This window comes from Sparus aurata, chromosome 6, assembly GCF_900880675.1.
Source record: "Sparus aurata chromosome 6, fSpaAur1.1, whole genome shotgun sequence".
In the NCBI taxonomy this organism is placed as follows: domain Eukaryota; kingdom Metazoa; phylum Chordata; class Actinopteri; order Spariformes; family Sparidae; genus Sparus; species Sparus aurata.
Window position 1 is genome coordinate 13559421 of NC_044192.1, and position 27284 is coordinate 13586704.

General features: G+C 43.4%; 2 protein-coding genes across 5 annotated transcripts; one reads left to right on the forward strand and one right to left on the reverse strand.

Annotated features, from left to right (window-relative positions):
• Positions 1–1308: 1308 nt before the first annotated feature.
• Positions 1309–21101, reverse strand: znfx1 (zinc finger, NFX1-type containing 1). Of its 4 annotated transcripts, none has more exons than XM_030419734.1 (19): positions 20797–21101; positions 18751–18841; positions 17758–18629; positions 17419–17644; positions 16922–17274; positions 16134–16313; positions 15723–15829; positions 13865–14103; positions 13590–13721; positions 13210–13358; positions 12798–12941; positions 12581–12707; positions 9897–10126; positions 8552–8691; positions 7847–7979; positions 6723–6890; positions 4881–4991; positions 4604–4699; positions 1309–4404 (listed from the first exon to the last, which is right to left on the reverse strand). In XM_030419734.1, the coding sequence occupies exons 2-19, from the start codon at positions 18788–18790 to the stop codon at positions 1951–1953; spliced, it is 5901 nt and encodes a 1966-aa protein (XP_030275594.1). In that variant the 5' UTR covers positions 18791–18841; positions 20797–21101; the 3' UTR covers positions 1309–1950. The 4 variants fall into 4 exon arrangements, with proteins under 4 accessions (XP_030275594.1, XP_030275595.1, XP_030275593.1 ...); XM_030419735.1 differs by having other exon boundaries at positions 18740–18841; positions 20797–20810; XM_030419733.1 differs by lacking the exon at positions 20797–21101 and adding an exon at positions 19812–19967 and having other exon boundaries at positions 9897–10123.
• Positions 21102–22448: 1347 nt separating this feature from the next.
• On the forward strand, positions 22449–27113 carry tbc1d20 (TBC1 domain family, member 20). The gene is made up of 8 exons (XM_030419736.1): positions 22449–22912; positions 23180–23365; positions 23640–23720; positions 24360–24546; positions 24728–24829; positions 25320–25461; positions 26141–26319; positions 26511–27113. The coding sequence occupies exons 1-8, from the start codon at positions 22873–22875 to the stop codon at positions 26767–26769; spliced, it is 1176 nt and encodes a 391-aa protein (XP_030275596.1). The 5' UTR covers positions 22449–22872; the 3' UTR covers positions 26770–27113.
• The last annotated feature ends 171 nt before the right edge of the window (positions 27114–27284 follow it).

Here is a 27284-nt window from a genome sequence, read left to right on the forward strand (position 1 = left end):
ACTATTGTTGTTTAACCAAGTTCCTAATGCATGAAAGCTTGACTTGGACAATGATTTGTGCGTTTGCTATATTATGAGTCTGTCATTGCCCGCTCCTGCTGCCTCACTGATTTAGCTCGTAGAGTCACACATTTGTGTTTATGTTACCAACATTATTCCTGCATACCGCCTCGAACAAAAGCAGCTGCTCTGTCGTCGTCGTTGTTGCTCTAGCGTGAGGGGACAAAACTGTAGATGGCACCTTTAAGAGTGAGAATTCTCTTTTGAAGGTAGTTTACCTTTTTACATCCCCTGCAGCTATTCATCTTCACAGATCACTGCTCGGCGTGTCGGCTCCTCCTTATTTCAACAATGCTTTATCCACCCACACAGTCTTATCAGTTCTGCTAGAGACAGTAATCAAACCACATATTGTACAGTGTGTGTGTGTGTGTGTGTGTGTGTGACGAGGGGGGCAACCTGGTAGTTTTTTATTGCGGAGCCGGACTAGCTGAAAACTCTGACAATAACATACTTTAAGGCCACCTGACATGATAGATGAGACGGTCCACCCTGTAGGATATTACCATTTTTCTGCAGTGCCTCCCTTTCCTGCATCGCTCTCTCTCTCTCTCTCTCTCAGCCAGGTGCTTGAATCCTATAAATACTGAAAGAGTGGCACCCTTTTAAAGTTTGCTCAGTTTTAACACTTGTCTTGACAGCGCATTTTGTTGTTTCTTTTTTTCTTTTTTCTCCCCCCCCCCCTTGCAGACAGCACAGTTTGCATTGGAGCTGCCTTTGTGACAGGGACACATTCATCATATAATAAAGTGATGCAAGCTGTTACAAGACGCCGAAATGAAACTCTGAAGCTACTCTGAGTTCTGTTGAGTAGTGAAGAGGAATCGTAGCTATTCCAGGGTTGTTTGTTTGGCTTCACTGCCAATGATGCCCTCTTAGAGACACACATGATGAACTCTTACTGGTACCAGTACGGCGTGTGTGTGAGTGAGAGAGAGAGAGAGAGAAAGGATCAGAGAGAGAATTTATGGGGTTTTTTAGTTTCTACGCAACAGCCACTGTAGAAGTGATTTATTAATATTGATTATTCCCTCGTACTGGGTTTATGTGCACGTGTCTACATTAGCTTTTCTACATATGCACGTCTCGTGGCAGCATTACAATGTTTACATGCTAATTATTTCTGCGAAGCTTAATGCTCTCAGCCTGATGAAGGCCCCTATAAAACATACAAACAACCTACAGAGAGCGCTGCTCTCAATGATTGTATTACATTATGGCGTAAAAATGAAGACACGAACAGCGCTCATGGATTCATGTGTTTTATTCCATCTGAACAAGCTGCAAGCATCTTAACTATGAAGTCATTCCTCCACATTTCCACTTGCAGTGTTTTACTGCCACCTATTGTTGAAATGCAGGCCAGCTGTGACATACAGATACTTAAAGAGTCTAGAACATGTGAAGGTTATAGTTAACTATTTAAAAAAAACAAAAGACAAGGTGAAGCATTAACATAACACCAAACCACTATCCATCATGTGAACATCAGCAAACATTCAAAAGTCCGATAGTTACAATAACAGTTTGCCATCAATTTGAGACAAAAATTAACTAAGTGGATAAAATGAAAGTGGCACACATTGTTAATACTATTAGTCTGGTATAAGTCTATCTTCATTAAAGATTTCAAAAGCCATTTGCATGCAAGAAAATTATAGTCACATGCCGACTGATCTGCTGGATCCATCTCTTAATTATCTTAAATTGCCTCTTCACCTGAAATGAAAGACAGTAGCATTATTTAATTTAATTACACTATTTACAGTACTGTAACTTTCCACTCTTAGTCCAGCGCGGATCAAAAATGGTCATTACAGATAAGTCAACCTGTTGCCACTCAGCTTTTTCAACTGACGAGGCAATGACAGACTTTCCATCAGATGGCTTTCAGAGTTCAAGTCGATCAAAGTTGAGAAGGTTGTTGGCTTCAGACCAAGCAGGGTGCTGTGCTCCATCCATCTCAGAGGCAACTTGGTTGCCACTTGCTAGTGTGTGACTGGCCCCACCGATAGTAGCATTACAATCAAGACACTTTCGCTCCTCCATAGCTCCTCCACACTCTGTTATAAGGTAGACGTGGCCATTGGGACATTTGTACCAGTGTCCTGGTTTCATTTTCATAGCCGAGACGATCATCTCTCTCTCGTTCTCGGTGATCCCCAAGCCTGTGGGTGGAAGCTTTCTGTCTAGTTCCTTCATGGCGTCTTTCACTCTGTCTTGATCCCGCTCAGTGAACTGGCCGCACTTTTCCAAAACCTGTCTAATTCTTTGCATCTCGGACTGAATGTTGGTGCTTTGTCCTCTCTTGTAGGCCATATCACAACGGACGTTGATTTCTGTCAGGAAGGTGATTCTCTGTAGCTCCCTCTGCAAATCATGAACCTGCTGGTCCGTGAACTTTAAGTAGCTGCGGCTGAGCCAGCGCTCAAACTGACTGAGGTACTTTTCCAACGTGAAGCTCTGGCTGAGTAGCATGTTTTCCCTTTGGATCTTCTCTAGCTTTGCAACTCTTACTAGGAAGTCCATCTTGTTTTCCACGACCCACAGATCATTTGCTGTGAGATAACTTCTTTCCAGCTGGGCCTTGATATTCATAAATGTAGGCTGCTCATCCATTTTATAAGTGAGAAGGTTGTCTCTCCACTGCTTTTTGAGGGTCCTCCTGTGCTCTTTAATAACTGCCTGGTCTCCATTTATCTTCTCTTTGACCATCTCTATCTGAGCCAGACTGCTGTTGATGTGAGATCCATAGCGTAGATTTTTACGGATTGGAGTTCGACACTTTGGACACTGCTTCAGTTTTATGGCCACCTCCTCCCCTTCATTTGGCTGCTGGTTGTCATCCATCCCCATGTACGTATCCATGGCTGTGTGTTCAATGATGTGTCCACAGTCCTCTAGCTGAATGAAGTAAGCCCCAGGGTCATCTTCGGTCCCGAAGAAAATCTCTGTCACCTCATCGCGATTGCAGATGCGACACAAGCGTGGACATTTGTCTCCACACAGACCTATACACGGGTGGCCGCAACCCAAGGTCTTGGCACAGGGTTGGGTGCATGGTGGACGATCGCATGGCTCATGGCAAAGCTTACTGCAGCTTTGGTGAGCGCACTGCCAAGCGCAGGGCTCAATGCACGGAGCACATGGCTGTCCACATGGCTTCATACACCTGCTGTGAATACAGAAGTTCTCACATGGTCTCTGACATGGGGGGCAACTGCTGGTGCAAGGCTGGTTGCACTTGTGAGAACAAATCAGGAGACGCTCACACTGGTGAACACACGGGAAATGGAACCGTCCCTGATAACACTTGCCACAGGTACCACGACACGCGTGGCCACATAGTAGCTTATGCTCACAGGGGGCCCTACATTCAACCTCCCCCGTGCATGTCATGTAGAAGCATTCGGCAACCTGGCTGTGGCCGCACAATAGCTGTAAGGTGACCTTCACCTTGCACTTTGAGGTGCATGGTTCCCCACACGATGAATCACATGGATGTCCACAGGGAAGCATCTTCTTGCAAGGTTCCTGGCATGCGAATGTCGCTGGGTCCTGGTGGCACGGAACCATCTGTGAGTGTTGACACTGGGGTATGATCTTCTCAACCTTCACTGGACATTCCTCTGGACATTTTTTGAAGCAGACAAGTGTGCACTTGTGTCCCTGTGCACATAAAGGCTTCTCACACTTCTTCATACACTTGTACTTCTTGTGCTCAGGGTCGTAGGGGTGGCAGACAAGTGAGCAAACATGGCCACAATCCAAACGGAAGTTGCAAGGCTGGGTGCAGCCGCCCTCAGGGGATTGTTTAAAATCCTCCGCACAGTAGACTTTTACCTCTCGATCTGGATGATTATGACAGCACAGGGTCAGAGCCTTCCCAACCTGGTCCTTCTCCCTCAAGGTGTTGAAGATGTTGCTCCACAGTTGGACTTTTCCCAGCATTGTACTGTTGCCGATGCAGTAAAGGCCTTTCTTTGCACGAGACAAGGCTACACAGACGCGATTGGGAATGTTCAAAAAGCCAACTTTACCCTGCCGGTTGCTTCGAACCAGAGACAACAAGACAATATCATTCTCTTCTCCCTGGTACTTGTCCACCACGTGCACTTTGACCCCTTGGAACTCTTTGGCAGGCATAAGTTTACGCAGACAGTTGAACTGGCCTGTATAGGTCGTGAGGATGGTAATTTGCTCTGGTTTGTAGTCCTGCAAGAGAAAATAGCGGCAGAGAGCGACTACAACCATGGCCTCATGTTTGTTTTGATGGCTTTTTCCATCTCTGATCTCTTCTTCCAGGTGGTTGTGTTCCATGAAGAATAAGTTGGTGTTGAGGCCCTGCAAGACAGCATGTAATAAAAACATATTTTATGGTATTCTTTCGCATTTATCACATTCGTTCAACATTTATTGACTGACATATTTAAAAGTCTAAGACATAATGCAGATCCTTTTTTACATGCAGGCAAGTAAACAGATATTCGCTGGCAATAAAAACAGAGAAGAGACTCAGCAGGAGAGCAAGACCAATATGCACCTTGATGTTGTCATACTCATACACAGAGGGATGGTTTTCCAACTCTGAGTAGATGTGTGGGGTCAGCAGACGGGCAATTTCTGGCCTCATGCGATGCTGGAGAACAAACGGAAACACAAACACAGATAAGCACAGGCAATCACATATAGATACTGAGGCAAACGTACACCTACAAACATACACACTATACCAATTCAACTGAACCAGCTTTGTCTTTTAACGGCTCAACATGTCTCCATGTCATTTATTGATAGATCCTGCAATAGGAAACACAAACCTGGTAGTTGAGTCTGACGTAAGGGAGGCCCATCTTCACCAGCCTCTCGAACATGGACATCTCCAGGTTGAAGTTTTTGGCAAGCTCGTACACGGTGGCACTGGGGCGCAGCTAAAAGAAACATTACAGGTTCATCATCTGCCCCGAACTCAGTTTATTTTACTATTTATTGTTACGGAAAAGTACAAAATAATGGAATTGCTTTTATTCTCTGTACAAATTGTAGAAATTGTGGTGTACTTGTGGCCTAGTAATCAGGTTTTTAAGGTCAGAAATTTTGTTGAAGGTTTTTTCATCATTTAAACTTCATAATGCACGGGTTAGTTGGCCATCAACTGCAGCCTTTGCGGCGTGTTCAAGTGCCAATTTTGGCCTTCGTGGTTAAACCCTGGGTTCAAAGGTGATCAGGCAATAGTATGTACATGCAGTGAACACTATATACACACTTCCCAGATCCTAGAGTGAGAGGCAAGCGTCTATGCAAGAGCAAGCCAGGAAGCGATAAACAGTATTCTGCTGTGGGTTTTTTGTTTAAGGGTGATGGGAATATAGAAAGTATGCAAATCCACTCTAACTTTCCTCTGCTGTCCTGTCGAGTTTTTCGCTGTTTTGCCTGCGTGTGTGTGTGTGTCTGTGTGTGTGCACAAACCTACTTTAGCTAGAGGACAGAGTGTGATTGTGCATGTATGTGGGAGGGGTGTGGGGGAGGCAAGACAAAATCTAGTATAAATGTGAAGCATTGTGTTCTGCTCGATTCAACACCAAACCTGTGATTAATGAACAGCACAACAATGCCAAAGCTTATTTTACCCGGAACGTGTGATCCATCCACCTCCATTACATGCAGAGATTCAAGTCTGGGTACCGCAAAAACAAACAGCTCTGAACGCTTGTTCATGAAGTCAAAATAAATGCTTTCAAAGGGGCTTCAAACCCATGAAATAAACAGATTAACTCTTACTTGTGCCTTCAGAACCCCTCGTCTTGTTTTCTTTTATTCATGTTGTTACACCTGTAGCAATTTAATTGCACAGCTGTTTAAACTGATACTTAAAGAGACACTTAAATATTGATTTATTTATTTTGCACTTGTAGTCAACACATTTCTAGAACATTAAATTGCGCCCACTTGCGCCTGAGGCACAGTGTCAAATTACTTTTATATTAATCTGATGCAGCTGATGTATAAAAATGATCATTGATTTCCAAGCACCGGGGTTGCAATGAGAAGCAATTTTCAAGTCAAACTCCATTTCAAATTCCATTCTTACACCCGCTAAACTTCCAGTAACAGCTGTAGCAAAGTCAGGTTTGTTTGTATAGTCAAATGCATGCATAAATTCCTGCATAAACCGCAGAGCAACGAGCAAATATTAGGAAAAGAGCAGACAGAAGTTACACAGCGAGGAAGAGACCGCGACAGAATACTGAGATGTGTGATGGAACTGTGTGTAGTTGTGATTGCGTTTCTGCAGATTGCTAGACAGGCTGCCTGGCCATATGTCCTTGGCAGGCCCTGACAAGTTGTTGTAATAGTTTACTGATGTCCAGCATATCACTCCTCACTCTGTCTTCTCTATCTCTTGTAATAGCTCGCATGAGATGTTTTGGGGTTTTTTTTTCCCTCGAGGCATGGCACACACAAACCACACAAACACACAAAATCCCTCATGACAGGCTGTCCTTTTAAATTTTAACCTCGGCATGTAAATGGGGTAATTTCAGTAAGCAGACGATGGCTTATTAAAATACACCAGTGCACAAACTGTCACGCAGCGCTTAATGAGATGCCATCAGGAGTTTGGGGAATTGTTGCCCTGTTTGTCTGCGTGGGTTTCTTACCTGCTGGTGGTCTCCGATGAGGATGAGGTGCTGGCATGCCTCGCTCAGCGTGGTGATGGTGTGGGCCTCGAGGACCTCCGCAGCCTCCTCTACGATCACCAGGCGAGGACGCACCGCCTGCAGAACTTTCCGGTACTTGGCCGCCCCTGTTGTTGTCATGCCAATAACCTGATGGAAAGTATGCGGGTTTATTTAACTACCTCGGCTTATTTCGATTATTTTTATTATTTTATATACTGCTGCCTTGCCCTTGCCCCAAGTACAGTTTTGATCATTTAGACAGCTCCATTTAATGAACACCTGAGCCTTAGAAAATGCCTTTACCCCTTTAACTCCACAATTAGACCCCTCATTAAAGGAATAGTTTGACATTTTAAAGAAATGCTCACTTTCTTGCCGAGAGTTCTATAAAAATGTTGATACGACTCTCATTGTCCGTTCAATAATTTGGTTTAGCTCACCTTAGCATAAAAATTGGGCACAGGAGAAGACAACAAGCCCGTTCAGAGGTAACAAAATCTGCATACCAGCACCTTCAAGTCTAAAAGTGTTAACATGACAGACTGGGTGGGAGATATATGGGCAACCTTTAAGACGAGCGCAGTCATTTCCTGGAGTCTCTGATGACAGTCTTGCAAGTTAATTATAGTTTGTATCGCTCTGGCAATTCACAACTGCTTTCTACTACTGCCAGGCAGTTGAAGTGACCCCCAACTCATCAAATCTGCAGCTTGGTCAGTGGCCTAAAGCTTCAAACTACTCCTCTATGATACATCTGGTTAGACTTTCAAAATAAAGTTTGCTGACAAACTGCTGTTAATGGTTGCGGTTTGGTTAGGGTTAGGCACCAAAACTACTTAGTTAGGTTTAGGAAAAAGTCATACTTTGGTTTAAAACAGTGTTTTCATCCATATGATTACATAACATCAATTAAAAGGGAAATCACGCTGACTCTTGGTCCCAAATGGAACGTGAACCCCGGCCTCTGGAGGGAAAGTCCTGTGTTTGACAAACCCAACATATTTTTTTTCCTCAATTTTGATGACAATTTCTGATCGTGTCGAAGTACTAACCACAGGAATAAAAACACTATTTGTGCCATTCGTTACCGCAAATATACGTACCGTGGCTTCCTGGAGGAGAAATTGGCTCTGGTGACGTTTTACATCAGCCAGTCTGTCCACTGCATTCTGATACTCCTCTTCAGACTCTAGGATCTTGTCGGAAAGCTCTACCCTGTAGCGTGCCACCCACAACCTGCAGACACAAAGATAATTAATAACAATAAAACGTTGTGACAACTGATTTAATTATATGGAAGACCTCCAAGAGACCTCTAGGATTTGCGGTTTCCACTTGGCATCGCTTGAAAATATGATGCTGCGGTGCTTGATATGCACGTATATGCTTAGTATACAAGAGCTAAACCAATACGACGAGACAGACTGTATCTGTTTTGGAAGGAAATGGCTCTGTATGTTAAATAATAATTAAGGACTGTGTAAACGTGAGTCCTTACAGTCCTGTTTTCATCTTTATTGGACGTTACATCTTGGCTCTCTGAGGTGATAGGATCCTCTGGGATACATTTTCCCGGTGATTAGTTGATTTAATTATACACACTGGGAGTACACTCGTACTTCCGCCAGACTGGAGGTTGCTGGGGGGGTGACAGGCAGCACAGGAGAAGAAGGAAGAAAAATGAAGGAGGAGGGAAGGAGGACTGAAATGCATGAAAGATAGTAGAGAGGCAGAGAGGTAGAGGGGCGAAGGAAAGTACGAATTTGAAAAGAGGCATGTAAGAGCGAATGAAGGAAGGAGAGACCTACCGATAGAGTCTCCATCTGTCTGGCGGGCTAAGGCTCCAGATATCCAAGACAGTTTTTTCCTCCCGTTCAGTCATGGCTGAGCCCTTCCCGAGCTCTTTCCTGATTTTGCCCTTCATCTTTTTCTTCTGGGCCTTTTGTATCTGCACAGATAAGAACAGGGGTCGACGATCAACTTCAGAACTCTGTCCATTAACTGCTTTACGTCCAGAGGATGGTGCACTCTCTCTAACATTCAAGGGAAGTATGATAAGACAACAGCACGACACAGAAGAAGCGCATCTATGCCAGTCGTCATATGGATCAATGGCGTAGAAACAGACTGTAGCGCGTGAGTGGTTTATGGCGGTTCAATTCGACAAATTTCCTTTTTCCGCGATTCTGGGCCACTATTAGAATCCACTGGCAGTGTTGTGAATTGAGCGTGACCAGAGCTGTCATCACCTGCAAAACAAGCGAGCAAACTTTTAAGAGCCACCATTGAAGCGTACAGGTGTCGAGTGTTTGACACTCAAAAAGACACGGTCCTGCCAGTGGCTCCGGGCTATTCCAATGACCGACAGTTGGTGACACTAACATGCCAAGACACTAAGCGGCGCGCCAAGAGGGGCAGGTAAGACAAACCAAACGTGAATGAATAATGCATGTTACAGATTTTTCCAAAATTCACCTTTTTGAATGTTTTGTTTTGAGGCAAATTCAACTGTTAAATCTCAAGGACACACACGATGCTAAGAAATAGTGAATATAAAAAATGACTAGTGGACAGTGAAAATAAATATCTTTGAGTACAGAGCAGCATCAGTAAATACATAATTCTATTGAGCAGCTTTTAGATCCACTATAAGAATGGGCCAATCCCTCTGAAACACAGTGGAAGCCACAACCTTGTAGGCTGGTTTATGTGATTTATCTCATAATTGCATTTATCATTAAATACCTTGAGCTCAGAACCCACTTGTTTGCAGATGAGACAGATCACTCTGTGTGCTCCCTGAGGTCTGACAAAGAACACTGTAAAATCTGACAAAGTGACTTTTTTGCTTAAGTAAATCGAGGAAACCAATTACCTCAAAATGACTAAGTAAACTTTTACGCTCGTACAACTTTAATAGACTACTTTGCTTGGTATCTCTGAGGTAATTCGCTTCCTAAACTTTTTGAGATAAAGTCAACTTTTACTATTTACAGTGTAAGAGTTGATGCAAAAATGCATGTAAATTATGTCACATAAGCCGCCATTGGCTTTGCGTGCCGCACTTTGAAAACTACAGCGTTCTCAATCTGTTTGTCTGATCGGGAAAAAATGTTAAAGTCGTGAAAGGCAATTCTCCTTTTTCAATCTTACCTCCCATCCGTCCTCGCTCTGCTCCGCCTGTATCTCAGCCTCATCCAAGTTCATAGCCAGCATATTTTCTTCCATTTCTCTGAGAGCCTCCTCCACGTCTTGGTTCCTTCTGCCATCTCTGCCACCTCTGGGATCCGTGTTGTCATCTATAATCCGCTCCGCCTGGATCAGATCTGCTTCCTCTGCGATTTCAATGAGGTCCTCTTCGTCCAGCTCCATCGGTTCCTCTGCTGCCACATCGAACACGTCGCAGCAAAGAATGAGTTCAGGAAAAATTAATTCACCAGAATAATGCATGTACTGAATTCTAGTTTTCATTCACAAACTTATAAAGTTGCACTGAGTGTGGTAACACACAAGAATGAATCCTGAAATATATATATATATATATATATATATATATATATATATATATATATATATATATATATATATATATATATATATATATATATATATATATATATATATATATATATATATATATATATATATATATATATATATATATAGCATAGGAAGTGGAGAGTTTCACTACATGATCATCATGAATACAGCAAGGACTCTGTGTCTCGCTCTTGTCAAACATCTCCTGAGACATGATTAGTGTGCAGCAATAGTCGGGCGTTAGCTCGTTACTATGTTGTGTTCTTTTTTTCTGTTTTATGGTTGGGTGGCAACCAGCGTCAAGGTGCATTATTGCCACTTGCTATGACAAAGCAGGAACAGAACAGCTGGGAAATGGTTTAAGAGATGCTGGATTATTAATAGAACGTCATATAATGTGTATTAGAAGCACCATATCAATATTTCATCTTTCATCTGAAGTGGGCATTTGATTGTTTATTATTGCTTTAAAATCCTGCTGGAGCTGTTCAGAGTTTAGATTTTAACCATTCTGAGAGCTCTGAAGTGATCATTGCAGCTGCTTTGGAGCCGGCCGTAATGGAGGGCTGCAGGGTTTAGTGGCTGCGAGCGAAATAGAATTCAGTTTCATTTTTAAAAGTAGCTGTCGATTTTCAAACCGACATCTGTCCGAAAAGCAAGCTGTGCTTTTACGTGGGATTTACAGCACAGCCATGATGAAAGCAATGAATTAGGAAAAATAACTGGCTGAATTCCAGAAAACAGGCTGAAAACAAACAAACAAAAAAAAAGTCCTGCCCTCAGCTGCCTTATGCACCGAGCCATGGTGTCAAGCGTAGATCACATCAATTTGCAATGAAGAATGCGACAATTAGAGAGAGAGAGAGCTGTTACTTCGCTATGGTTATATTTTCCATTTCAGCACAAATTTCATTACACATTTCTGTTAATTGATATCATGTCAAATAAACAGTTCAGTTCAATCATTATGAATGAAATCCCTTTTTTAAAGCTTTCATAGCCATGTTTGTCAGTTTGCAGTGGATTGCATTTAAAGAGAGTACGAGCAGAGACCTCATAACAGAGGAGGCAAACCCCTTCAAGCATTTCGAACAGAAAAGTCCGTAATGCCAGAGACGACACATATCCAGCCTCATCCCACCGAAACACAACGGCCAATCGTGTCGTTGTACTGATGCCAGCACACATTCAAGACAGAGCCCTTGCGTAGAGAGAGTCGCGTCATCTTTGTTTACTCCAATAAACCATGATAAATGTGATAAATCATGGAGCTTCTCAATAGTTTGCAGAAGTTGGGAAGCCCAGTAGAGTTGCAGCAGAATAGACTGTTTGGGACGCTCTTTTGAACGCTAAGACCAGAAAAGGATCAGGTTGCATATTATCACACACATCTGAATCAAATTAATTAACGATCAAAAGTCTCGTTCAATCGACTTGGCGCAGCTACAGATGGATCTATGATAAGCATAGAAGGGGAGGATATCAAGCTAATGCACAGGATTACCATGAAAGGTGAGCTCATTCAGCCGTTAGTCGATAAACTTGTATCGTTGCGCTCTGGTGGGAGGAGCTGATGGTTTCACATCGTGGCGTTCTGGATTGAGCCGTGAAAGAAGTTGGTGTCATCGCACCGTGGGCATGTGTAGTGGAAGCATAAGCATGTTCTAAACCTTATTTTGGAGCAATTTTTATCACATTTGGTGATTCAAGACTTGTCTTTAAGGACTTTGGTGCAGTTCTTGTGTGTCTGTTGACTACATTACTGTGATGCTTTTACGAGGCCATTCAATGGTATGTTCATACACATACACTGTCACACTGTTTATAATTACATGTTCATATTGTACAAAATTATGTTCATATGTATATATGAGTATTCCATTTCTTACCTTTTTATTATATTGGTTATTTTCTACTATTATTATTGTTTTTTTTGTAATATTCTAATATTATTGCCCTGTCTTGAGGACAATAAAGCAATTCTGATTCTGATTCACTGCATACCAACAACAACAAGGTGAGATCTCCAGGTGATCTGTAATCACAGCTGCAGCATGATCATTTAAAAGGTTACGATGCCAAGGTGTCTGTGGAAGCAGCTTGCTTTAACACCTATGGTAAATGAAAATGATGCAGAACTGGTTTTCGTTTGTTTGCGCTGAGAATGTAAAGGCCTCCTTGGGGGGAATATCCTGTTGTTAAAATTCAGACCAATACAGTTATGGTTTATGCACTACACGTGAAAAGAAGCTCTTCACTGTTTCAGCAGAGCACCACTGCAGAATTGAAAGCCTTACCTTCATTTCCATTCACAAACTCTGTCTCCCTCTGCTGGAAGGCGGTGGAACCCAAACCCAACCACTCCATGATCAGACTGGGCTTCTTCTCACGCCGCCTCGCAAAACCATGCTCTGGGTGTAAACCCTTTCACACATACAAACTGATGAGTATTCAATGTCTTCCATTCGTTCTCAGCTCATTTCACACATGTACGTCTCATCAGTCGTCACTCACAGGTGTTTGGTGCAGACCGTCCCAGTGTCTGACCCAGATGAACTTCCCTAAGGCACGTTCATGCAGGACACCTTTCAGAGAACACTCCAGCATCCTGCCCTGACTCTCCATCTCACGCTCCACGTCACACAGCTCGCCGTAAATCTGCGAAGCAGGTCGTGAATGCGGCGATTAGGCGGGGAAATCACACAGGAGCGTGCCAGTTATGCACGAAATGTTGAGTGCTTGAATGTGCGACAAAAGGATGCGGTACTATGATAAACTTATATCATTTGGAATAATTCAAACCTATTCTATACTTTCTTATGATCTCAAAACATTGCTATGCATAACAGAATCTGAGTGCGTGGCTTCAGGAAGCACCAAGTTTAGCTCTTGGGGTCATACAGCTGGTCAGGCAGCAGGAGCTCACCCTATTATGTGCTTGTTGCAGGTGAGACGGCAGCGAGTTTCTGAAGCCAGTCGAGCGGGACAGCTCTCGCATATTGAAACGCTTCAGGACCTCACTGTTGCTGCGGCCCCCCACTCTCACTATGCCATCTTTCAGAAATTTATGGATACCTGAGATGCAGAGGCAAAGAACATTCTTATCACAACCTCCAAAACAAAACAGTGCCCTTTTAAAGGTCACCGGGCACAAATAATCAAATAAACTTGAAGTGGTTCATGTTTAAGCATATAAAAATATATATATATATATTCACCACCTTTTGATGATAAGAGCTGGTGTTTCTATATCCCACACCACTCAAAACAGATCTGATATTTTTATGACCTGGCATCGGTGCTTACCCTCAAGGAACTGATCCAGGGCATGGTTAGTGTAACACACTACCAGCATCGGAGCCTTGTTAATTGGGGTTCTCCAGAGAGGCTGATTGGTCAGCAGAGCCTGAGCAATCTTGAGGCCAACATAGGTTTTTCCTGAGCGAATGGAAGAAGCAGAGTTGCCCGACATTTAATGTCTGTCAGAAGAAAACTGAAGTGTTTACACGTTTGAAACTTTCCATTCACAAATGAATAAAGTCAGCGCTCCTTCCTCCCAACAATGGCTTGTCATGTCTCACCAGTGCCAGGGGGTCCCTGTATGATGGCCAGCTCCTTCGTGAGGGCCAGCTGGAAGGCTTTCATCTGAGACTCATCCAGCCCCAGCTCCTCCTTCCTCGGCCAGGCCTCCTCCTCCAGGCAGTTAAAGGGCTTCATGCGGTCCTTAAAGTCGGGGTCGGCAACAGGTTTCAAATCAAAAGTGTCTACTTTGCGCACATAAGCCGGGTGATGCACATCTGGGTTGCACTCCACGATGTATCTGGGAAAACGTTAAAAACATGGTGTCACTCTAGCACAAGCACAGAAGAGTAGTCGTTGACATGATTTAAAGAAACATCATAAAGTGTAGCTCTTCCACCTTGAAATAACAGCTTTAAAATCATTTAATGTAACGGTGACTTATAACAAGATGAATGAACTCGGCCTCTCTGCCCACCTGTCGCTTATTTCTGGGCTACATAACTTCTGGGAGCAGGTGGAAACTCAACAAGTTTTCTGTTTTGTTTCCGCGTTTGTCCTCACGCTGCTTCGCCTCAACCCTCTGTGTTCTCCAGAGTTTCCTGAAAGCAGCCTTTAGCTGACAGTCAGCTCTGTTGGCTGACTCTTCGACTAGCTTTTAGTTGTCCGTGACAGCCTTGTTAAATAAAAGTCTGTAGACACTGTAGCTTTGTAATGGTAAATTAAAGCTGGCTTGCTAGTCATGTGTTGTTGCACTTGCCTGACGTTGCTGTTGGCTGTGTTGTCAAACCAGGTGGTTGCTGATCATAAGCCAAGTCCGGACAGGTGTACACACTAACAGGTTTTAATCAGGTGTCATTTTCTCTGGTTCAAGTAACATTAGCTTTGCATGCCGTTCTGAGTTGAGTGCAACATCATTGCACTCTTGACTACCACATTGCCAAACTATGTGGACACACCGGTTTCTAGATACAACTTTTGGAGGCATGATGTTGTTACGACCTGCCGAGTTTGTTGGTAATAAGCACACAACGTTACATAACCCATTACATCACACATCGGAGAAAACAGAAAACTGGCATTTGTATTTACAACAGATGTGTTGCACTGGGAAACACATTCCTACATAATGTTTTCTTTAATATTGTCAATTGCATAGGAACTGGAAAACCACCTTTAATGTACTGAAACTGTGTTGTTTTACATATTGTATGCAACTCAAAAACACCGTGCATCTATATCGAATGTTAAAATGAAGAAAAGTGGTTGGAGAGTCGGAGAATTTATCTCCAAATGCTCCGAGCTGAACTAGAGGTTGTTTTGGGATTTACTAAGAAAAGCCTGAGATGGTTGTTAGAGGGAGAAAAAGCCCACAAGGGCTGCACTGTTTGCACCACCGACCAAGATTAGCACCCGATGATGAGAAAAACATCAAGAAAAATGACAGAAAGAAAGGGGAGCTCTTTTTGAGATGTATAAAAAACATCAGTGACTCATAACTCCCATGGCGTCGTACTGATGGAAAAAGTTCTTTCAGGTAGTCACAAGAGAACGGTCCGGGAGAGACAGATGGCCGACAAAGTGTTTCATATAAAACATTACTTTGTGTTATCTATGAAGGTCACTGTGAGCGGAGACAATAAGCGAACTTTTGAACTCATCCATGCGTGATAGCTTATTGGGAATACCACGGAGATATAATGAACTCAATTTAAAAAAAAGTGTGATTGCTGGACTTGCTTTGTGCCATCCGTCCCTCCGCCGCCCTTTGAAAGAATCTACATGTGAACTTGTTGTGAAAGTGTTGCGGGATTATATAAAGACTATGACCTTGATGGTTAAAACTGAACCTCCTACACAGCACGCACACACAGACAAACACACACAGACACACACATACAAAGACACAAACATTACTACCTCTGAAACGGCAGTTTGTCCTCATTCTGCTCCTGAAGGCCATCTAGAACATACCGGTAGGCCTCAAAGTAGGCACTGGTCTCGACCATCAGGAACAGTTGATTTTTCTGTGAAATTAACCGAGTTTAGTTCTTTGTTTATCAGTTTAATATAAAACCATTAAATTCGGCTATCCTGCATGTCTTGGCAGAATGTTGATTCAGGTTTATGGTTTAGTTTGGAGCCTGCTTAAAAGTTGTTTAAATACATAATCCAACGCATTTATATCAGTGAGGTTAAACTAAAGATTTTGGCTAAATAAATTGGAAAGTGTTAATTTCAGTTATAGCTTTAGCAGATAAAGTGCCTTAAATTAGACATCACGTATCAGCAGCTGCATGCATTCTGCCCTTAATGGACTACCGGGCTTGCCTCAATTCTGGCCAGCTTGTGTCTGCTCTCCTCTGTGAAGGTGATCTGAACCTGTCCCCGCTCCAGCTCATTGGGATCCCGATCCGACACCGTGGCAAGCAAGAAGCTCTGAAAATTATCACAAGACAGGCAGACCAGGGAGCCGAAGATGAGCCTCTTGGAGTTCTGCCAGCGCACAAACTGTAGGAGAGACGGAGGAAGTGTTACTAAAAATACATGTGTGTTTCCATTTGTTATTCAATCAACAATATACAAACGTATCTTGTTAAAAAATGTGCTTTAAGGTCCAATGTGTGGCGTCTAGTGGTGAGGTTGCATATTGCAAACAGTGAAAAAAAAACACACACTGGACCAATTCCTTATAATAAAAACTACAAGAGTGAATACAAATAACAAAAATACAAACACGTTCAGCAAAAGGTTGCAAGGACAATGTTCCATATTGGTCAGGATCTCAACATGTTGTTTTTTGTCATAACCTTATTCTTCTTCCTTATGAACATCATCATGATTGTGAATTAATTAGATTCCCACCCCGACAATGACTGCCAATAACTTGAAAGCCCTCTCTAGAGTCAGTGTTTGGAGAGAAAACACTCCAGATATAAGGGCTCGCTCTCAGGTTATGAAAACACTGATTATTAGTTTCAGACGAATACACCTGATAAAAACATGCATAAATTATACTAAATTCCTGCCAATAATCCTCCTAAACCCCCCTAAATCCTACACACTGGTCCTGGAATGTCATTTAAACTCTGAATGTAACATCCCCCCAGGAGAATCACCTGAAGTGGCTGAACGTCGAACTGGACTATGTAGGCGAGGCCAGTGATGGTGCATTTGGGCACCACCAGCTTTGTGTCGAAATACACCCTGATGTCGTCGAAGTGCTTCGCCTTCAGCGGAGTTTTATTTCCTCCCTCGCCCGCTTGGCTCCGTAGCAGCTGCTGGATCCCGTCACGGAGTGGCCGCACGAAATCCTCTCTCAGCAGCCGGAAGTGCGTATCGAGGTAGAGGTGGGTGTTCGTGTAGCGCTGAGAGGTGAGATTGGGTCTGAGGAAGGGCTTCTGGTCCTGATGGAACTCCTCGGGAGTGGGGTAGATGGGTATGGTCCGGAAATCTGCGAGGTCTTCCTCACCTGGGTTCAAAATAGCGGGACATCTTTAAGTGTTTTCTGCCTATTTCTTTTTTTCTTTTCAGTGCTGGCTTGAGGGCAGACAATCAAAAGGTTAGATTAAAGAGCATTTGAGTGAAAATATCTGAAATAAAAAGACGCCATTACCTGGGTTATCACCTAGGAGTGCGTATGTGTCCTTGTCTGAGCGCAGGGTTCCCTCCCTGGATCTCTCCTGGAGGTGCTCGATCAGGGCCTGAAGAGTCTCCATGCTCTCCTCCGTTTGACGCCGGATTACCACCCCTGATGCTTTCAGGGTGCTGATTGCGGATTGGAGCTGTGTCAGAAGCAAACTCCCGACCTGAACCGAGCTAGCGGGGTACATGCTGAGGATCTTAGAGGAATATTAAGAGGACAGTTTGTTATAGCATGTAAGTTCATACTCGCTTACAATCATTGTGTGTTTTTTCATGTTTGGTTCCATCTTTCACTCATTCTTCTGTTTACCTCGGACAGAATAGCCAGGATGTTGCCCAGGTGTTCTGGGTAACGTGCCCTGCGGACGGGGTCGGACTCCGACCCCACGCCCACCAGATAGTAGAGCAGGCTGATGCGGAAGAACGCCGTCTCTTTAATGATGCCAGCGAGGTGCAGCAGGCTGCTTCTGTCCGTGCGGGACTTGAAGGCTATGCTCAGCACCTTGCAGAGGAGCTCAGTGAGGTCCTTCCTCATCGTCGTCTCGCCCAGGGCCTCGTGCAGGCCACGGTGGGAGGACAGAGTGATCAACACTTCAGATGGGTCTTTTCTGGAGAGTTCTTCCATTTTTTTGTAGCCAAGGCCGTGGCCCCTTGGTGCCCCATCTCTGCCCGTAGAATGTGCCCCCCCTCCATTCCTCTGTTGCCCGTCTCCCCCGCCCTCTCTTCTACCTCCTCTCCTATCCTCACTTTGTCCTCCCCTTCTCACCACTCCTCCTCCTCCTCCTCCTCCTCCTCCTCTCCCAGCTGCACCTTGCTCTCCATTTCCACCTCTCCCCCACCCTCCTCCTCCCCCTCCCTGTCTGCCTCCTCCTCTCTGTCTGCCTGCATCCGCTCCTCCTCCTCTTCCTCCTCCTCCTCCTCTTCCTCTCCCTCTCCCATCCCTGCCCTCTCGTCCTGCACCTCTGTTACCCCCTCTGCCCGGTTCTCCTCCCATTCCTCTGCTTCTCCAGATCATCCCTCCAGCCTCTCCATCTGTCTCCCTCCTCTCAGCTTGATGACCCCCTTGACTCTGTGCTCTTCTTCTGCCCTCTGCTCCTCCTCCTCCTCCTCCCCCGTCTCCCTGTGCACCCCTTCCTCTTCTCCTCCTGCCCCCGCCAGCGTTTCCATTTTGGCCGGCATCACCTGGGGAACGAAAATAAAAAAGAATAATACAACATTCATTCACTGAAAACTTGAAAATGAACTGGTTGACTGGATTTATACTCAGGTTTTTACTTGATTACTTCTCATACTGTATAATTACCATCAGCCTGTCCTCTTCTCTCCATCAGTAAATTCAGCATTTTGCATTTGGCAGTTGTTGAAGTGTGGGCTCGTGACACTAGGGATTTTTTCTGAGTGGCAAGAAATAAGAAATAAGAGTGAAGATGAAAACAAGACATCTGAGTGAAATTTACACAAGGATCCGAAGGATGAGGGATTTTATGTTCGAGCCATGAGAAACAGCCAGCATTAGATAAGCACTGATAGCGTTTCAAAGTGAGCTCACTAATATCGGGAAGATTTGCAAGGTCACCAGAATGCGGAAGTCGGATAAGAAGAGCTTATCTGGTCAGGCTGTTTACAGCTTCTGAGGAAATGGAAGCAGTCGTTCTGTCTGGTTTCAGGTCCAGGCACTCACGAGGAAAACTTTTTTGTTGCGTCTTGTATTTGAATTCCCAGAGCAGCAGAAGCGCGCAGCTCTAGGACTGTAATTGTTTGTCCTGATGTATTTAAGGTTTATTTCACAATAGTTGGACATTAAGATCTCCTTTTCAAGGGAGACCTGCCCCAGATAGCACATCAGTACAAAAGTTACAGAAATTATACAACAGAGTGAGTCAAAACTCTGGAAGCACATCTTCTGCCAGATACAGAAAAAAAGGGAAAATATAAATCTAAGCTTGATGAAGCAAAATATTCACATGATAGCCCATAATTATGTGATAAATAGTCATCATTTTGACTTTTTTTCCCTCTAGACAACAGACCAAAACAACAAAATAAAAGGAAGAAAGAAAAATAAAATCTAATCTAAGAAAATAAATAGTCCATGGTAGGTTATTATTATGCAGTTATATAACATTCTAATAAATAGGGACAGATATGAAGTTACAAAAAAAGTCCAAATGTATCTAAACTAAATGTATAATACTGTAGTACATAGTGGTTGATGGTCGTCAGGAGCTTCACGCTGAACGAACAATATAAACAAACATATGTCGACGCACGCACCAAAACGCACGTGGGTTTTAAATGTCTTTTCATATTCAACCAAAAAAATAAAAAAAATAAACCTTTGTTTTGATAAAATAATCAACTTACTTTTCCTTTCATGATTTCTATTTACTGTCATCACGGTTGAAAACAATCGCACCATGTGGTCCCTGTCATCACCTACACCTGCGTGTCCTTTGTCCAAGGTGACGCGCGGTGATTGCGTCCTGTTTGACTGATATGCGACTTTGTAGTTCTTTAACCAAAAACAACTGTAGTTGTACTTGAATGTACCTGCTGCTATGATAACCTAATTTCACTTAGGGGATTAATAAAGTTATCTAGCTATCCATCTAGCTATCTATGTATCTATGTATGAATAAGGCTGAATTGTCATTATGTCTTCTTATACAAGACGAGAAAAGAAAAGAAAACGTTTGAAGACAGTGTAGTGTGGGGGGACAGCACACAGGCCTCTCTGCACACTTCGATGACAGTTCATTACTTTATCAGTGTTTGAACTGGGAGACAAAGTCATCCAGCAGCGGTGTGTGCACAGGGACGTGCTCGGGGTATAAAAACAGAGGCAACATGCGCGTCAACAGCGTCTCCATAAGTCCAGAAGAATATATGACTAATGATATATTGCTTTACTTCGCTTCCAGAGCTCTCTTCTTCTCTTGCTGTGCTCGTCACCGCAGTGATAATGTGAAGCTAACCCGGCAGGAGAGCGCGCCCTCTGCCGAACGCACGCAGGACCTGCAGCGTGCCTTGTAGGTTTCCTTTCACCAGAAATCGGATGCGAGCTTCTCTGACCACAGAATGACTACAACATTCGAGGCTTTACGTGTCGTTAGATAACAGTAAATGTGCAATAATTATTCATTTATTTTTTGGTATCATATTCTTTACTCCGCGGTCATTCTACAGGCCTACATCTCTTATACTGACATCACTTCTTTTTTTTTTTTTTTGATCCGGATCTTTATTTCAGTCCGATATTTCATTCATGATTTATTTTCCCCCACAATTTCGCCAAATTCCTCCACCCTCCACCCTGTCACCGCAGCATAGAGGAAAAGCGAGAACTCACCCCGACTGATTGAAATCCCTCTTCTCGTCAGCGTCTCCACCAGAAGCGACATCAGCTGTTCGTCTTCTCTGAGGCGGCGAGTCTCTCTCTGTCTCCCGGCTCGCTCCAGGAAGCTGCTATTTAAATGTTCCTGCCAGTTTCGATTTCATTTCATCAGAACAAACACGCGACACACCTCGCAACCCAGGGCACCAACATGGTTGTTTTTATGGCTTATGAGTCAGAGACACATGACATGACTAACATGCACCAAAAGTAATTAAAGTATGCCCGATACTGTTCAGTATCTATTGATTTTATTTAGGGTCTCAGTATATCAGTAGGAGAATTCAGATATTGTACTTAATACCTAAGAAAAAAAATTCCATAACAAAATAAACCCCTGTATTAAATTATTTGAAAAGTATAAATATTGTCTATTTCCAGCTAAACCTGTTAGGATTACTATTAAAGTAAGATGCATTAAAGTGTCATTAACAAATGTAGGAAAAATTAAAAATATAATATTTCCCTCTGCAATACAGTGAGTTAAAATGCAAATACATAATAAAGGTTATGTTAATGAGTAAATGTGTGTAACTAAGTAGTTACATTTACTCGAGTGCTGTAAGTTAAGTCAATCACAATTTTGACTTTTGGCTTCAGTGTTTCCATTTTCTGCTACTTTATTTCCACTTTCCAAGACTCATTTTTACTCCAGAACATTTATGTGAGAATTTTTGTCACTAGTTACAATAAAGATTGCATGCTTCACCAGAGCAAATGCAGGCCTACCACACTTTTAAATTAACTTGTTTTATAGACAAAAGGATGGTAAAGAAGAGGGTTAGGGTTAGGGTTCTGATAATGAGAATAACAATCAGCCAGGCCGATATTCAGTTGAATATAGGCCGATATACTTACTATTTGTTGTAGTTTTGATACTTAAGGGGGCACTATGGTGCATTGGAAAATAAATTAAAAACTTTGAAAAAGGTACGATTTACAATATTAAAGGGGCTATCTATAAGGATTTTAGCATTAAACATTACAAAATTCACCAAAATGATCAACAGAATGTGAATAAATAAAAATGTTTATATTATGAGACTATGTATTTGGTTGCAGAGATACCTACTAAAGTTAGCATGTTAATCAGCTAGAATAGCTCATAGCAGCTACAGTTAGCAGTAGTTAGCTGTTACTCTGGTAAATATTGCACCTTTAATGAAAATTCTGAAATATGATTTTTTTTCCCCCATGACTGAATAAACAAGCTGTTCTCAGAGGAAAACAGCAAAGTGCACTATGTAGTTTTGGGGAAGAATGATTTTTCAGTTTCGTGCCCAAATCAATAAGCAACTTTGTGTTCACGACTGAATAAACTGAATTAACAAACTGACCTTGAAAAGACAATGTAGTTGTCATACTTTGTTTATATATGGTGGTCCCTGCCACCTTTCTAGCCTCAAACAGTGCTCTGTGAACCTTATTTTCCTTGTTTATTCACTTATTGATATAGAGCAGAAAGATGCATATTTTCTGAGTTTGTATTATTACCGAATTGATATTGTGAACATGAACATCTTGAGTTTCGATTTCTTCCCTAAAACCTCATGGCGCCCCTTTAAGTTCACTGTGTCTGTTCAGTTTATTCAGTCGAACAGTGACGTCGCATCATCTCGACCCTACGTCATCACTGTGTCTGAGCTGGCAGCCTAGCTAAAGCTGATGTATCCCATTGGGCGCCTCCGTCATTGTAAACATGTAGCCTTGTCACCGGCATTACCGTGTTGTTATCCCTCGGGGTTTTCCCTCACTGCTCACCGGTTTGTCAGTACCCCGAACAACGATGGCCGTGTTCGTGACATTATCAAATTCGGAACCAGGCCGGTTTAGCGTTAGCTTGATAACTAACTAGCTAACGCGGAACAGCTAACTATCGGGCCGTGTTTGTATGAGGCTGGCCTTTGCTAATTAGACAGCTAGCTTCCAGTTGGCAGCCCGCGGGGCTAAATCGGAGTTAGCCAAACAAAGGAGGAGGATGGCAAGTAATGTAATCTAACAAGGACACAGCAAGAAGTGGAGGACACAAAAATGAAGAACCCGAGACGTGCCTCGTCACCTGTGATTAACGGTAAGTGGGGCAAGTTAACGTTAGCAGTCAAATGTTTTGGGGACATTTCACCAGCAAAAAAACAGTCTTCAAAATCGGCTTTTAATACCTGAAACGTGACCGACTGTGTCTGCAGGCTAACTGTGCTCTCTATAACCTTCGCAAGTGTCAACCATCATCAGTAGCTAGCTGCATGTTGAGTGGACGCTAGCTAACTGCTGTGAGATAAAAAGTAAACACGGGCTAACAAGCTAACGTTAGTTAAACATGGTGTTTCTTGTGGCTCAGGCTGGGAAACCAGACGGAAAAAGAAGGTTGCGGACATCACGCAGGCCCTGAGTGTGAGTCCGGTGGATGTGGCAGCTCTGAGGAGGATGGCTATCAGTGAAGGAGGACTGCTGACGGATGAAATCCGCTGTCAAGTGTGGCCCCGGCTTCTGAACGTCCCCCTCGACGTCTTGGACCAGGAGCCAGGTATCATGCTAGCTACATGCACAGACAGTGAAGTGCAGACCACACATCTAGGTCACACTATCGAACCATAACATGTGATACACACAGGGTTTTTAGCAGGTGGAAGTTCTTTGATCATGCAAGTGTATTTGTATGGCACTATTCAGACACAAGGCAACTCAAAGTGCTTTACAGAGGAATAAGATTACATTAGAGACATTAAAAAGGCAAGTAGGAAGACATCAAGCAACAGAACAAGTGTGTGGTAATGCTGATGGTCACATGTGTTGTGCAGAAAAGGTAGACCGGGAGAATAACAAGGACTACAACCAGGTGTTGCTGGATGTCCAGCGCTCGCTGCGGAGGTTCCCACCTGGTGAGTAGATCCAGATTAGACCTGCTGAGTGTGCTGTCTTTCAGGCTGTGTGTGTATTCCTACCTAGAAACACTGATTAGGGGTAAAGCTATCATGAAATTCAGCATTTTTCCATCATCTGTGATATTTCTGCATAATTAATGTAATTCACTATAGAAAATCTGGGTATATTCCTCTGGATCAATGCAAAGTCGAAGCTTAAGCATGACTTGCTGTTGGTGTTACTTTTACTGGTAGTTGGCCTGGCAGACAGAATTCCAGAAGAGCCCTTTAAAGGGTGCAGCCATGTGGTCTAGACCACGCTACTGGAATCTCTGCCGATCCGTATCTAGCAACAGTGCTCCCATTGTCAAGTCCAGATCTGTTGATTTGATGCTTTAATTGAAGGAGCTGCACCCATCTCAGTGAAGTTTGACCTGTGCCAATCTGTGACGTCCGTGGGCGAGACGCTAGAAGTCAAATTCTTCCGCCTTACAAAATAAAGGGGTTGAATTTATCATTGTTACTTCTAGGGGGGGAAATAATTGCCAGACAGAATTTTTCATTCAGTTTCCTTTAAGTGTAATATAGTTGTAGTGCAGCAGAATTAGGTTTTATCCTAAAAATGATGGTGACAACTGTGTTTTATTCTATGTACAGGTATGCCAGATGAACAGCGAGAGGGTCTCCAGGAAGAGCTAATTGACATCATCCTCCGAGTTCTCAAACGTAATCCCCAGCTGCACTACTACCAAGGATACCATGACATCGTTGTCACCTTCTTATTGGTAGTGAAAGAGCACCTTGCAACCGCTCTTGTGGAAAAGCTCTCCACGCATCATCTCAGGTGACTGCCGTATCTGAATCTGCTTTTTTACTTGACGACATACCTTCTAGAGCTGCGCAGACTGTTTTGATAACAAGTTCATTGCTGGTTCCAGATTCTTAAACCACCGTCACCGCTGATAGTAAATAAAGAGTCTCTGGATTTGACTTAAAAATGCTCCCTGTTTTCTCCTCTTTTACAGGGACTTCATGGATCCTACCATGGACAACACGAAACACATTCTTAACTATTTGATGCCCATCATTGAGAGGGTCAACCCTGAGGTCCATGACTTCATGCAACAGTAAGACTCTCTGCTCTCTTAGTGAATACAGATCACATCCAGCCAATTAATTTCTGCATCATTTATGGACGTTAATGTATCTTCATTAAAGAGCCCCTCAGCAGTGATCCCAATACCAAAGGCATTATTTAATAATTGACAGTACACCACTGACATTAACTTTATTGAGCTGCAACATGCCGGTAGCAATGAATCCTTCTACAAGTGTTCCAGAGTAACAACGATTAATGTTGAAATTCTGCATGCTCGAGTCGTAAGTGAAGGAGAAGGCTGACTTAGCACTTACAGCACACTGATCCTATTATGACAACTCGAGTTGCGTCTCTAAAGACTTAACAACAGAGGTCATGAAGTCCCCTGCCTGCAGTGCTAACGTGACTGTTGCTGTCCGTTCCAGTGCTGTACGTTATCAGTGAAGCGAAGCATGAGCACACTGCAGTTTTGTTGCGCTGATGCAAGCTGATCTGTCGCGTATTGATTGATTTCTTAGAGCTGAGGTGGGCACAGTCTTCGCTCTCAGTTGGCTGATCACCTGGTTTGGTCACGTCCTGTCAGACTTCCGCCATGTTGTCCGGTTGTATGACTTCTTCCTGGCCTGCCATCCACTGATGCCCATTTACTTTGCTGCTGTGGTGAGTGTAATGACAAAGTTGAAATTTTAATATCATTAACTGCCTTACATATCTTTACTTTGTGTGAACTCGAGTACGTTTTGAGCTGACCTGAATATGAACTTGTGTGAGTGCTGATCTGACCTGATTTGAGCTGGTGTCCCTGATATGTTTCGTTTGGGGCGTGGGGGCGATAGGACTTTCCGCTCTCAGGATACTTATCAGCTCAAAGCAGGTGTTGTGATTGTGCTCAGTGCCTCGTATTATTCTCATATTCCTCCCTAGCTCTCCCTTTTTGGATGTTTTCCTCTCTTTACTCATTAAAGTGTGATTGTATCTGTACTTTTTGGTCAGACTCACAGAGTACACTCTGACGTACAGAAGTCTGTCCTTTCAGCTGAAATTAACTGACTGTTACACTCAAACTTAAACTTATTTTTTTTTCTGTTCTATCATGCTATTAAATAATGCAAACGACTCATGATGTTGATCCACCTTGTATTTGTAACATGAATAAGGCTGTAATATTACTATCCTTAGGTGATTGCTTGGTCTATCCCAATACAGTCAACTCACGACAGCTGTATGAATTACAACATAAAATGCTCATCTGATCCTCACATTCATGTCCTTCTGATGGGTGATAGCCTGTTGTAACAACACATGTGCCCTGTATGTTTTACTGGTACCTGTGCTGCAGATCGTACTGTACAGAGAAGAGGAGGTGCTGGAGTGTGAATGCGACATGGCCATGGTTCACCACCTGCTGTCTCAGATTCCCCAGGATCTGCCGTACGAGATGCTCATCAGCCGAGCGGGAGACCTCTTTGTCCAGTTCCCTCCTTCAGAACTCGCCAGAGAGACCGCCGCACACGACGAGTACTTTACACTTAACCTTTCATATACGTTTGCACTCTGTTGTGAAGATGAGATGTACCTTTAAATTCAATTAGACACAGCAGCACAAGGGAACAAACAGTATTATACACAGTTATGTTCATATTCCACTCTCTTTTACTTCTCAGTTAAACACTTTCATTTTCTGACTCTTTCTCTTTTTTCCTCAAAAGCATGGCAGCCTCTACCTTTAAGGACTTTGACCTTGCGTCGACTCAGCAGCGACCGGACTCTGTTCTCCGCCGCCGGCGCAGACAGAAACAGGCTGCTCTGGAGAGTGCGGCGGCGAGCTCGGCGGTGGCCCAGCCTTCAGCAGCGCGGCGGTTTGTTCGACTGGCCGTCATGGGTCTGACGGTGGCGTTGGGGGCAGCGGCTCTCGCTGTGGTCAACACCGCCCTGGAGTGGGCCCCCAAACTGGACCTGTTTCCTTGAACTGCTCCCACAACACCCCCGATCTGTCCTTCACTGAACCTAGCTGGCGGGTCTCTTATCAAGAACCCTTTAACTAACTCATTAATCAAACCACAAACCCTGCAGTCGACAACACTGTCTGGAGCGAACCAGTTAAAGCTCCTCTTTTCGTCCTCGAGGATTGTTTCCTGACATCCTACGCAGGGTTCTGTTTTTTTTAAATGACTCCTGAAAAACGTGCACCAGTGGAACAGCGACATCCGCTGGTACTCTGAAAGGAAGAATCCATCCGTAATGAAGGAGAGACTGTATTTCTAAGAACTTTTACCGATGGTGTCGTCATTAAAGTTTATTTATATTTGGTATTAAGAGTAATCAGATATCGAGTTACGCTCACAGATTTATGCTGAAAGCTTGGTGAACTCACTACACTTGAAACTGCTGCCAATTAAGAAAGCTGAGAGTGAATGTATGAGCCCGAGTGTGTGTGTGTGTGTGTGTGTGTGTGTGTGTGTGTGTGTGTGTGTGTGTGTGTG